Source organism: Tupaia chinensis, unplaced genomic scaffold (genome assembly GCF_000334495.1).
Source record: "Tupaia chinensis unplaced genomic scaffold, TupChi_1.0 Scaffold142211_1, whole genome shotgun sequence".
Taxonomy (NCBI): domain Eukaryota; kingdom Metazoa; phylum Chordata; class Mammalia; order Scandentia; family Tupaiidae; genus Tupaia; species Tupaia belangeri.
This window is the reverse complement of record NW_006202061.1, coordinates 533,450-547,629: the sequence shown is the minus strand read 5'-3', so window position 1 is coordinate 547,629 and position 14,180 is coordinate 533,450. Positions and strand designations below refer to the sequence as shown.

Sequence of the window (14,180 nt, the reverse complement as noted above, 5' to 3'; positions counted from 1 at the left end):
AGGAGATGCTGATGGATTGTTCTGACAATCAAGTAAGAGAAAGCAGAGTATGTAGGGGCAACGTGGATTTCTGTCACTCTTTCTTTCATACTGCAACAGGATGCTGAGCGCATACTTGACCAGTGAGACTGTTAATGTCTTGAGTGGGGCCCTCAAATCATTTTAGGAGGAAAAAGAGGGTCTTCCCAGTGATTGATGCGGCCAGTCCTGGAGTCAGAGCTCCTGAGTGCGGACTTCTGGGTTCCTCGTATTGGATGCTGTGTCCTGGTTCTGCTTCACGAAATATCGAGAACAAAGTGAGTCCTTGGCATGATACAAATGGGCTTCCCAGTGAGAGGACTGACAGATTTTCTAACTTGATAATAAAACTTTCTGAGGCATCTCAGAGGTGGCAGATTACTTTTCTTTTTCTTCCTTTTCTTTCCTGCTTCTCTCCCCACTGCATTTTGCCCATTCTTTTCTACTACTTGTTCAATAGAGGACAAAGGGGAGGCCACCCAAAACTTGAATACTTTGATACCAGAGTAGAAGATAGCACAGCCTGGGAACAAGGCCATGGGAACCTGCTAGAAGAGGGTTCGACATCTGACCACTCTCCCAAGCCAATTCAGCAACCAACGCAGAGACTCATTGCATGATCAGTTCCCTTTCCTCCAGAGAAGACACGATATCCTCATGTCCCTGTAGCTTAGCTTTGACTGTGAGGTTCCAGGGAAGGCATCAGAGTTGTTTCTGGATCGTCTGAAATTTCCTGTCTGTAAGCTGGCCCGGTCTCCTTCCCTAACCTGCTGCCTCACACATTTCAGATTTAGCTCTTTCTAAAATAGACTGAAAAGGGAAGGAAAAGATGATTCCATCACTAAGTCTCCTTTCAACCACAACAGTCTGTTGCGTGGGCTTGGTGGCTTTTGCTCTTTTAGGAAGCAATAGAGAAAGGAATTGGGGGTAGGGGAAAATAACTATTCTGATAGAATCTAATGTACAATCTACAAAACTATACAACAGAATAGGACAAACATTTCACCAAGATCTTGAATCACAGGATCTTTACATAATATAATGCCCATGGCAGACAAATACTAAATACCACAAAGTACCTGAGACCAAAAAAAGGAAAGGAAAGAAGAAAGGAAATAAAAAGGAGTCTGGAGTCCTGGCATTCAGAGGTCTGAGAAGCACAGGCAGAGTGTCTTGGTGGAGGGGTGGCTGTGTGTGAGTGCCCAGTGGCTCCTGGCCTCACTCGGCTTCTGTGGCATGGACCTCTGTTGCAGTGATAGCAATTCCAATGGCCAGGCTGCCATTGTCAGAGAAGAGCTGGGCCAGTGAGGTGTTGAGGACGAGGCAGTCCCCATCGGTGATCACTGAATCCACACACTCAAGGACAGACCTGGGAGTGGCCTCCCATTTGAGGCGCCGATGGTTTCTATTGAGCTCCAGGCGATAGGTGAAGCAGTCAGCCTGGGTGGGGGTCCCGATGAGCATCATAGTGGCAAAGAACTGGGGGTGCCCTTCATGCCTCTCCTGTTTCCTAAGCACCAGCAAAAAGTGGTGGCCAAGGCAGGAGTGCATGATGATCCAATCGGCTGGTGCAGGGAGGTGCATGTCCGTGGCCAGGAAGACTATCTCCGCTCCCTGAAGGATGTCAACCCTGTGGATCTGCCGCAGGTGGGGCACTACAACCTCCAGGTGCCCTTCCCACTGGCAAGAGAACAAGGGGCACATGCAGGGTGTCACCTGGGTAGCATGCAGCCCTGCCTCCTGGTGGTGGAGGAGGTGGGGGTGGGAATGGTGGCGCAGGAGGTGGTGGTGGCGGTGGTGGCGGTGGTGGTGCGTGAGATGGTGAGGGTGGAAGCTGCCTTGTTCCGCAGTGCTCTGAGTGATGGCGCGTCGACTGGACACATACTGTAAGGAAAAAGAAAAGCATTAGTGAAGAATGAGGCCCATCTCTCTTCCTGGCAGTGAGCAACTCCCCTGGTGGTCAAACTGTTAAAAGCAGACTCTAGAACAGAGAAAGTTTTACTTCTTAAAAATAGGTAGGAAACATGGTAGTGCCTCGTTTGGAATGGGGTCAAGATTCTGAAAACTCAGTCTAAGAAAACACAGTATTTGTACCTGATTCTTCAAGATACATAAGCAAAATAATCAATTTCCCCTTCAAATAACATGCATTACAATGGTCATCAATCATAAAGGACAAAAAAAAACTTTTGTTTTCCTTTTGTGATACCATTGTTATTTTTGTGCAGGCATTTGTAGTCAGTGGATTTGTTTTATTTATTTTTTCTATTTTTATCATTGTTATTTTTAGGACAAAATACCCTTTTGTCCTTTTAGTGCTGCCAGGGGTTGTGCTGTTTTGGGTGTCCTTCTCCTGGGTCCTGAGGTGACTGGTGGGATGCAGAACCAACCATGAGCAGTTGGGCTACAGTCTCCAGGGGAGAACCCCACCTGTGACTCCTGAGACTTTGATTTACCAGGTACAGTCCTATCCTGCTTTTGGTCCTCTGCTCCAAAACAACTTTCCAGGGGCTCTCCACCAGGCAACCTCCTCTATGAGAATCTCCCAACCTTTTGATCCTCATGGCAGTGTGCCCACAAATACCTTTGAAGCCACCAGGAACTCTGGTGGCCCCTTCTGATCAGGTATTCATGAGCATGTATTGAACACCTGTTATGGCCAGACTCTGCAGACCTGAGAGATACAGCATGAGCCCAATAGACCCTGGTGTGGGTGGCACAGACATTAATATGGTTATAATTAATGCAGTGTTGACAAAAGTTCTACTTGTGACATGAAGATTATGATTCATATTTTTCAGCTGATGAAACAGATTTTAGTAGTAATATGATTGAGATTATAAAGCCAGTAGGAAAAAGGCTGGGATTCATTTTCACTCCTTTTGACTTTAAACAGAGGGAAACCACCCTCCCACCCTTCCCCGCCCCCCACACACACACCCCTGCCATGCCTGCCTTCATTCCTTCTTTCATTGCTGGAATTCTTTTCTTTAATTAGTAGTCTGGGCGGTGGGGCTGGTAGTTCTGCCATGTGCTCCAGGCATGAGGTCCTCACCCAGCAGCTATTTCCCATGCTGTCCTCAGGTGGAACGTATCCTGTCTTCCTTAGTTTTCTACTCTTCGGACTTTTGGTGCCTTTGGGCACTTGGTCCTTTACCTTGCTTGTTCATTCTCAAAGTATAGAGGATGGGGTGAAGGTCTGTCTTTCATACTCATCGCCATTGCTACCAGTTTCCATCTTTCCCAGTTCACTACAGATAGCAGCGAAGGCCTCACTAGCTTCCCTTTCTTTAGCATGAAGGACACAAAAACACTCACATACACATACACACATACTCATGAAATACACTACCATTAAGCACTATGGAAACTAGGGTTTTTTTTAAAGTAATTATTTTATTTAATTGTCACAAAAAGATTGATTTTCTTTTTTTTTTTTTAAATAAAACTAAATCTGGCTTAGTTCCTACCTGCTTGAGGGTGACAGGTACCATTTAGGCATTTCCATCCCCTTGAGAGACCCTCTTAGGGTCCTTCCAGCATCCTGTAAGTAGTCGGCTTCTTCTGATATGCTCAAGAGAACTTGGTCTAGGGCGTTCATGGAAAACTCCAAATGTTATCTCTCCCCCAGTCTCTGAGAAACCTCCCCTTTCAAATAGTCTTTACAACAATCACGAGAGGAACACATGTTTTGCTTATCTTATAGATGAAGAAACTGAAACACAGAAAGATTAAGTCACTTGCCCAAAGTCATAAAGGGTAGAGCTAGGAATGGGACCCGGATCAATTAAATGTGACAGAGACCGTAGACTGGGAAAACCACGGACTGGGTGTCAAAAGGCTCTGGTCTATTTCACTGTTTACTTGATTAGCAGCCTTGACTAAGCTAGTTTTCTCATTAGCAAAACATTTCATTTAAAAGGTTGTTAAGGGAGCCCCCAAATGAAATAATACCTGCAAAACAGCGTGAAGAACTATATGTAATGTTAACAATGAGATGACATTTAGCTGTAGTTTCGGTTGAAAGCTTTTGGCAGGCCTTCTGTCTCAATCCATGCCTGCCTATCTCTGCCCAGGTCAGCTGACTTTCACACCTAGGCAGCAATCTGGACTGAGCACTGTCGGTCATAAAAGCCTGGAGAACTCAACCTGCACTTGACTTGGGACCTCTTGTTTGCTCTAATGCTAACCTGTGGCAATAGAACATCCTGAAATTATGATCTTGGATATGGTCTCTGAAGGGCCAGATGGTGGCACAGAAATAAGCCAACTAGGGAACCAGCAGTTAGCGTAATGGCTATGTCGCTGGACTCCCACATAGTCGACCGCGGTTCGTGTCCCGGACCCGGTAGCTTAAAACTCACGCCGGGCGCGTGTGCGTGCGTGCCCAAGATCCCGAGAGGAGAATGGAGGAGAAGGGATTGCGGCGTGACCATCCCCCCTGGGGGGTGATTTCTCGCTTTCTGTCTCTATGTCTCTCTCTGTCTGTCTGGCGAGCGCACGCGCCCTACAGTGAAAATCTCTCAAAAAAAAAAAAAAAAAAAAAGAAATAAGCCAACTAGACCCACGTGGGAAAGTCTGGGGTTCCCACTGCAGTACTTCCCCATGCCTGTCAGGCATGCGTGGGTGATTTGGGTTGGCTGGGGCTGGAGGTGGATCATGGCATGAAGATTCTCTTGGGGATGCCTCAATCTCTCTCATTCACTTTCTTTGTCTCTCTCATGGAAGAAATAAATGAATAAACTTAAAAAGAAGGCAGATGTGTAAAAGAAGAAGAAATGGCTTCTGGGCTAGTTATGGTCACATGCCCTTCCCCAGATTTATTTTACATTTTCTCTGTGCTGATCATGCAGCTAATGTTGGTGATGAGAAGTCAAAATAGAGAGGGAACAGGGAAGAAATAGATACCTGACTTCCCTTTCTTCTTATCCTCCAAACTCCTAGTGGTACCTTCCATTGGCTAAAATCAACTGAAATCTGCCAGCAAAGGGAGCCCAAGAGGTACACTCAGCAAACGCTATTGAATTATAGAATTGGTATTGAATTATGCTGACAGGTGAACAGGTAATATCCACCTATATGCAACTATTTCAGTTCTCTCCTACATGATGTCACTGATCTGAATAGGCTGTATCTCCTCGGCTTAATGCAAGAGATGGGGCAAATAAACCTACCATTCATTAAGCCATTTGACATAAATGTATACATGGCCTAACATGTGCGAGGGGCTGAGAATACAGGACAGAATAGGAACCTTATTCCTGCCTCACTAGCTCACTGGTATTATGTATAATACAATGCAAAAAAACAGTACGTATTAGGGGCCAAGTGGGTGCGTAGCTGTTCAAGTCCCTGAGAGATGACATGGATGCTGGGGGAAATACACAGGGGGGGATTCTCTAGAAAAATAGGTGAAGAACTTGCCAGTAGGGAGAACAGTAGGTCTGAAAAGCAAGTATGAAAGACCATGGACTATGTAAGAAGTGGCAGATGAGAATGTGGTAAAGATGGAGAGGAGGTGTTGGGCCATGTAGCCAAGTCCCTGTAAGCCACACTGAAGTTATGAGACAGTGCCCAGTGGAAGTCAGCAGGAGGAGCCAAGGGAGTCAACAGTGCATTTCTTGCTCCCTGTAGGGACCATGATGCCCCGTAGCGCACCAGCAGAGCCTGCTCTACACGGGCACTCAGAACAGAGCCAGCAGTAAGACCCCACTTGTCCATCTATCAGACCCAAGCAATGGTTGTTCTACTCAGCCTCTCCCATTGCTTTCCTTTGGCTTCATCTTCCACTAGCCTTTTCATTTTTAATTGCCACCATGCCACAAAGCAGCCAGGGATATAATCCAAAGAGACTCAGTGAATGACTATGCAAATAGAGTGGGATATGATAAACTCACTAAGGCCCGTGCGCTTGCTGAGCCCTGAGAAAGTGCTAGGAATAAATGTGGCCTTAATTCTTCATTTCTTTCTTCATCTTCTGATGCAAAATATGTTTCATTTAAACGGTCCTTGGGTGAATGAGGTCACAGGGCTGCTGGCAGGGAGAAGGGATTCTTTTAATTGGCAAAATGTTAATCGTTTCGGAAAATGAATTCTAATCTTCCCATCTAATACAGTGGATGTGTGAGTAATTACTTTCCTTCACTAAACTGTTAATGCAACATTAGTGATTACACTAATTAAAACTAATGAACTCTTACAGACTGATAAACTCCTCAGTCAGTCAGGGGCTGCCTTCCTTCCATTGGCTGTATTTAACTTCCCATTTGAAAGAGAGATCTTGAATTAACCTTTAGAATAATGCACAAAATTGGGTTTAGATATGTTAGACCTTATAGACTGGGTATATTTCTTTCCCCAAGCATTAGTAAGGCCATTTCTACTGAGGGTGTAATTGAATTTAAAAATGCATTCCTTAATTTGATCAGCCACACTTCCATGGTTGGTAATGGTTATTCCTCCAAATCCTGGCTTCTGCAGGGGAAAAGTGCCCCTGGAAATATCACATGACCCTTTTTCCAGTGTATGTTCCCTATGGTCAGCAAGCTCACTTAGAGGATTGCTTTTCTTCTCCCCTTGCTTCCAGGAACAGTGCCATGCTAATACATTTCAGCAGAAAGAGGATTTTGTACCTAATTTTAAATGACAGCCACGCGCTTTGAGTTAGTATTCATTAGCTGAAGTTTTTAGTCCTGGGTGAGAGGGAAAGGGTTGAATGTTATCAGTGCATTTCATACAGAAAGAGGAAGAACAGTTTGCAGATTGGTGGAGGGTGGCATTTCAGGGCAAGTATCAAGAGAATTGGGAGAAAGTCAAGGCCTGACCCATGTTAGGAGTCAGCTGTGGTAGAAGGGAGAACGGTTGTGACAGTCCTAGGTCCTGGCTGTGGTGGTTACACATTCTGTCTCTTTGGGACAGTCAAAGCTGATGCTGATGGTTGCTCATTCTGTTCTCCTGGGGTGCCCTGGCTCTCTGTCTCTCATCCTTAAGACTGCAGTAGCAAGACTCTGGAATGCCTCCAATCAGTTAAGTGTGTTTACCCAAGATAGAAAATAACAGTGATGTTTTTACCACCTGGGATAGGAACACCTGAATTAGTACATGCGTTTCACGCTTCTTTTCCACCACGCCAGACTGAGTTCTTGGTTCTATTTGGCATGTATGACATGATCATGTCTGCAATTTTCTTTAAAATACTTTAAATATAGAGAATATGATACAAATGCCTCTATTGTAAAATTGTACTTTAGGGCCTGTCAATTTCTGAATCACAAATTCACACTTCAAGGTAATCCCCTCACATCTTATGGGAAAAGGTCACGCCCCAGAGATAATGACTACAATTCCTTCAATTAGTACCCCTTATTTCTGAATCACACCAGATGCTGCTAATTAACACCTTCGCTTAGGTTTTTCACTGGTGAAATTAGTAGTTTGTTAATCAGCATAACAGAGGCTAGAAATGGAATCTCATTGATGAAATGAGTGGTTTTCAAGCTGCGAAGATTGGTTAAAATGGTTCAGTGAGAGTCTCACTTTATAAATAGGTCCTGAAAGCATGTTTCCTAAATATCTTCATGTCCAGCTAGTGAGTCACCGACTTCTGATAACTCTTAAGACCATTAAAATCTTCCCTCTGAAATACTGCTAAATACGAAGTTTCTTCACTGGCGATCAAAACTATGCAAATTGAGTGTGGCAACATTGGTTAGTACCCACAGGAGCATTGAATCTTGAATTATCTATGCTGTTGATTAATTAGAAAAGAGGAAAATAGGTTATTACTTAGAAAAGGTGGACAAGACATTTTGAAATCAAGACCTGTGAAAAATAATGAGCAATCCGTACAGATGTCCACACAAGCGCGGGTCCTGTGGTCTCAAAAGCCTCCTGGCTAAGCTGGTGCTGTTATAAACATAGACCCTGACTGTGTGAAGGGCTACAAAGGAATATGTGTGTGACACTGAAAACAAAAAATATGTCTCTGAGTCACAGGCTTGCGATTCCAGGCCCAGGAGGAATGGCCATGCTGCAATCCCTTCTCCTCCATTTTCCTCTCAGGATTCTGGGCATGCATGCGCATGTGCCTGGCATAGGTTTCAAGCCATCAGGTCTGGAACTTGAACTATGGTCTGCCACGTGGAAGTCCAGTGCCTTAACCACTATACCACCTACTGGGTCCCCAGGGCCTTTCTTTAGTTTCAATCAATAGCTCCTAGCTGTTGACTGACCAGCATTAGTTTGTACGTGAATATTTTCCCTTGTTTAACAGTGTCAGATACAACCTCATTGTTCAAATGTCCTCATGCCCAATATGCAATAGATGACACATATTTGTAGCATGAATCAATGCATTAGTAACATATGCACCCTGCAGGAAGATTGCACTGTTCCGTCCTTTGTATCATTCAGGGGGGCGAGCCATCATCCCAACTGGTGTTGTATGTTTGAGACAACTGATGGCTAAAGAAGAGGATGCTGACTCCCTCCTTGACTTGTGAAGTAGTCACATGGCAGTTTGGATCTGCCTGTGAATTCACTACTTATTTCAGCTTGCATTGAAAATCACTAGTTGGGGGACCAGCAGTTAGCGTAATAGCTATATCACTGGACTCCCATGTAGTCAACTGCAGTTTGAGTCCTGGACCCGGTGGCTTAAACTCACGCAGGAACGTGTGTGTGCATGGCCAAGATCCCAAGAGGAGAATGGAGGAGAAGGGATTGCGGCATGGCCATTCCTCCTGGGGAGTGATTTCTCGCTTTCTCTCTCCCTGTCTCTCTCTTTCTGGCGAGCACATGCGCCCTATAGCAAAAACCTCCCCAGAAAAAGAAAAAGAAAATCACTAGTTGGTGGTCTTCTCTTCTCAACTAGGCTGGCTGTCATTGAGAGCAGGGGTGGTACTTTGCCCAGTACTACTTCAGTGACAGGCTAATCCAGCAGTGTCTGACAGCTAGTAGATGTTCAGTGAGTAGATGTTGCTTGAATGAGTGAATGAATGGTTCATACACAGAACTCTCTTCTTCACCATATCCAAGGAAAGGCTTCAATCCGTCCTCTTCCCTTCCTTTTCAGCTGCTGTAGAAATATGTGATGTGTATGCATGCGTGTGTGTGTGTGTGTGTGTGTGTGTGGCTAAGGGAGTCCATAGCTGTGAGCTTATCAGGAAGATGTCCTGGCAGCTCTTCACCTAGAACCCAACAGAAGCTGTGTTTGACCCTGACCAGGAGGATAGCTGACACATGCCCAGCTGCCAACATGGAAAGTAAAACAAAACCTTCAAGGGAGAAACTCCTCATGCTAGAGAGGTGCTTTCTTCACTTTTATTTATTGGTTTGTTTGCTATGGGGTGCTTGTACTTGCCAGAGAGAGAGAAAGTGAGGAAACCCCCCCCACCTGGGGAGCAGATGACCATGCCGTGATCCCTTCCCCTCTATTCTCTTGGGATTTTGGGCATGCACACACACACATGTTCAGGATGTTTCCATGCTGCAATCCCTTCTCCTCCATTTTCCTCTCAGGATTCTGGGCATGCATGCGCATGTGCCTGGCATAGGTTTCAAGCCATCAGGTCTGGAACTTGAACTATGGTCTGCCACGTGGAAGTCCAGTGCCTTAACCACTATACCACCTACTGGGTCCCCAGGGCCTTTCTTTAGTTTCAATCAATAGCTCCTAGCTGTTGACTGACCAGCATTAGTTTGTACGTGAATATTTTCCCTTGTTTAACAGTGTCAGATACAACCTCATTGTTCAAATGTCCTCATGCCCAATATGCAATAGATGACACATATTTGTAGCATGAATCAATGCATTAGTAACATATGCACCCTGCAGGAAGATTGCACTGTTCCGTCCTTTGTATCATTCAGGGGGGCGAGCCATCATCCCAACTGGTGTTGTATGTTTGAGACAACTGATGGCTAAAGAAGAGGATGCTGACTCCCTCCTTGACTTGTGAAGTAGTCACATGGCAGTTTGGATCTGCCTGTGAATTCACTACTTATTTCAGCTTGCATTGAAAATCACTAGTTGGGGGACCAGCAGTTAGCGTAATAGCTATATCACTGGACTCCCATGTAGTCAACTGCAGTTTGAGTCCTGGACCCGGTGGCTTAAACTCACGCAGGAACGTGTGTGTGCATGGCCAAGATCCCAAGAGGAGAATGGAGGAGAAGGGATTGCGGCATGGCCATTCCTCCTGGGGAGTGATTTCTCGCTTTCTCGCTCCCTGTCTCTCTCTTTCTGGCGAGCACATGCGCCCTATAGCAAAAACCTCCCCAGAAAAAGAAAAAGAAAATCACTAGTTGGTGGTCTTCTCTTCTCAACTAGGCTGGCTGTCATTGAGAGCAGGGGTGGTACTTTGCCCAGTACTACTTCAGTGACAGGCTAATCCAGCAGTGTCTGACAGCTAGTAGATGTTCAGTGAGTAGATGTTGCTTGAATGAGTGAATGAATGGTTCATACACAGAACTCTCTTCTTCACCATATCCAAGGAAAGGCTTCAATCCGTCCTCTTCCCTTCCTTTTCAGCTGCTGTAGAAATATGTGATGTGTATGCATGCGTGTGTGTGTGTGTGTGTGTGTGTGTGGCTAAGGGAGTCCATAGCTGTGAGCTTATCAGGAAGATGTCCTGGCAGCTCTTCACCTAGAACCCAACAGAAGCTGTGTTTGACCCTGACCAGGAGGATAGCTGACACATGCCCAGCTGCCAACATGGAAAGTAAAACAAAACCTTCAAGGGAGAAACTCCTCATGCTAGAGAGGTGCTTTCTTCACTTTTATTTATTGGTTTGTTTGCTATGGGGTGCTTGTACTTGCCAGAGAGAGAGAAAGTGAGGAAACCCCCCCCACCTGGGGAGCAGATGACCATGCCGTGATCCCTTCCCCTCTATTCTCTTGGGATTTTGGGCATGCACACACACACATGTTCAGGATGTTTCTTCAAGCTCCAGGGTTATGGACTCGAACTGTGCAGTCAACCATTGTGATCCAGTTGCCTTAACCACTGTGCCACCCACTGGCCCTGTTTTGACTTTTTTCAGAAATTACTCGATGCTTCTGACATTCCTTTTTTCACTGAAAAATTGTTTTTCTATTTTGTTTAAATTTTTTTTTTGAGAGTTTTTTGCTATAGGGCATGTGTGCTTGCCACAAAGACAGAGACAGAGAGACAGAAAGTGAGAAATCACCCCCTCGGGGGGATGGCCACACCGCAATCCCTTCTCCTCCATTCTCCTCTTGGGATCTTGGGCACACATGCACACATGCCCGGCATGAATTTTAGCCACCAGGTCCAATACTCGAACCGCAGTCGACTACATGGAAGTCCAGCAACATAGCCATTACGCCAACTGCTGGCAAATTGTTTTTCACAGTTTGAGAAGGAGAGTCTACTGGATCAATCCAAGAAACTTGTATTGATCTAGATCTACTTTCCCCTTTCACACCTTGGTAGGACCACCAACTTAACAAAAGGGTGGACACTCTACACTCCCTTATTCATTTTCTTTAACGAGGAGGTGATTATTAACCCACCAAATGATATTGTGACTCCTCCAGCTATACCATCCTCAAGCAATGAGAAGTCAACAGATTATGCCCACCTAGAATCCCAGCACCTACACTTCTAGATCTTTCCCCACTAACTAGGATGCTGGAATTCCTGGCTCAATGTCTCTGGGTCAGTGTCCTACAGCCTCTGCTATTTTGGAGATCCACCTTCTAGAAGGCAAAGCATTAGACGTGAGATGTGGCCAACGTGTGCTCATTTTGTGGTGCATGAGCAGAGCCTGGAGCTGTCGGCTGAGAATCTTTTGCTTTGCATGAGACTCATCACAGTATAGGATAAAGCCAGGTTAGGAGGGCAGAACACATTCTGAGTCCCATAACTTCATGGTTAGATGTACATTATGTGAGCCTCCATTTGTAGTTCTGATATTGATTTGAACCAAGTTACAAGCCCTATAGTCAAACCACATAGTCAGAGGAATGCTGCTCTGTCTACATTTATTCTTGGGCTCTGCTTCTCCTCTGCAAGGGTTGGAGTGTGCTAATGAGTCTTATGAATCTCATAGATGGACTTTTTCTTGAAAGCAACTTTTTGTGGAGTCAGATTTTTATATCAGCAATTGGTGAGTGAGACTCAGGCTTTGCATGAATATTTTAAAGGTTAAAACGTAGTTACCTAAAGTCTCGTTTAAGATGAGCCTGTTTGTAAAGTGACACTGGCTGTAACGTACAGTGTAAAGAGCTTAGCTTAGTACCTGGAACACTGGTGGTACTCACTAATGACTGCTATCACTATCACTGCCATCTATCAGCATTTCAGTTAATGCAGTGTTGCAGGTAAATTTAGGCAATCCTAGAAGCAGATCAGGCGCTGTTCTCTCCACCATTCCCACAGTGACCTCTTCTTCATTGAGCACCTGCCCTTTGGGCTCTCAGTAGTGGGGACAACCTTGAATGTCATTGCACAGATGGCCATCTTCTAGTAAGACTAGTAATTTCTGCTTAGGACCTGCCTCCCACTTTCTATATCATTAATGCGTGTCTGGGAAAATGTGTTTGCCAGAATCTCAACCTATAGTGCTCATAGCTCTCTTAGCATATGCCTATTAAAATACAGCAGGCAAATGAACTTTTGGTAATGGTAATAATATTGATATTGATTTGAACCATAGTTACAATAACATTTCAGCAATTCTGCCATATGGAAATGTCCCTGGTTCGGGGACATTGAACAAAGGGTGGAGAGGGCATGGCTCTACCAGGATGGCTAAAGCGAAATAGATTGATAATGCCAAGTGGTGACAAGGTTATGGAGCAATGGAAACTCATTTATTGCTGATGGGAGTATGAATTGGTACAATCACTTTAGGAAACTCTCTGGCAGTATCTACTAAAGCTAAATATGTCTTGACCCAGCAATCTCAGTCCTGCCCTTATGTATGTTGGGAGATGAATCTTCAGTAATCTCTCCAACTTCTGTGCATCTTGCAACATGGCATGGAATGCCTTTTGTTCCAGATTATTTTTTTGCGGGGGGAGGATGTTTGTATAGTGAATTGCCTTGAAATATAGAGAAAGTGTCTTTCTCTGGAGCAGAAGGCATGTTTGTTTATAGCTTTGGGACACAGAGGGGAGGTGTCTCTTCAGAGTAGGGACAGGCATATTCATTATAGAAGATTTGGATTCTCCAAGCTTTTATAATACAATCTATGGTATGTGCGGGCATTATTTGGTCCCCCTTACATTTCCCTGAAGGAATTGGTCTCTGGAAACTGGTACAAAAATGTGAATCTTCTGGCTGCTGCTAGTGCTGTGAGTCAGAAACTGTCCTTCATCTCTGGTCAGAGAATCTTGTCTTTTATCAGCATCCATTAAACTGTGGCAGGCCACCTTGTACATTTTCAAGTGAGATAAACCCTGAAATTCTCCATAATTATATCAACATCTGCTGATGTTGTTATGTGAGCAAAAACATGCATATTAATGTTTACAGCCACATTGACTCATAATAACCAAAATCTAAAAACCACCTATATTCTTTCAAGTGGGTAAAGTGTAATATATTCACACAGCAAGATACCATATAGCTATAGCAAAAGAATAAACTATTGCTACATGCAACTACATGGATAAGTTTCAAAAACAAGTTGAATTTAAAAAGCTAGACACAGAAGAATACATATTTAAAAATAATATTTTTATGAATAACTGATCCACAATGACAGAGGCTTGAACAGTGGTTTTCTTTGTTTGGGACATACAAGGGATCTTTAAAAAGTTAATGGAAAAATTGAATTAAAGTACAAGTTTATTTTGGTGCAAAACATTTCTTTTTTTTTTTGGAGAGGTTTTTGTTATAGGGCACATGCGCTCACCAGGCAATTAGAGAGGCAGAGAGACAGAAAGTGAGAAATCACCCCCCAGGGGAGATGGCCATGCCACAATCCCTTCTCCTCCATTCTCCTCTAAGGATCTTGGGCACTCATGCACATGCGCCTGGCATGAGTTTTAAGCCACCAGGTCCGGGACACAAACTATGGTCGACTACATGGGAGTCCAGCGACATAACCATTACGCTAACTGCTGGTCCCGGTGCAAAACATTTCTAAAAAACATTAATTAGGCGCGGCGGTGGCGGTGGTGGCGGCGGCGG

The 14,180-nt window shown here is 44.6% G+C and overlaps 1 protein-coding gene across 1 annotated transcript in view; it reads right to left on the bottom strand.

The window, feature by feature from the left end:
• Window positions 1–1,151: 1,151 nt before the first annotated feature.
• SIAH3 (siah E3 ubiquitin protein ligase family member 3) overlaps window positions 1,152–14,180 on the bottom strand; it is a 68,474-nt gene continuing 55,445 nt past the window's right edge. Inside the window, exon 2 of the mRNA XM_006163447.1 lies at window positions 1,152–1,902. Within this exon, the coding sequence (XP_006163509.1) occupies window positions 1,237–1,902 (666 nt within the window). The 3' untranslated portion in view covers window positions 1,152–1,236. The remainder of the gene's footprint in view (window positions 1,903–14,180) is intronic.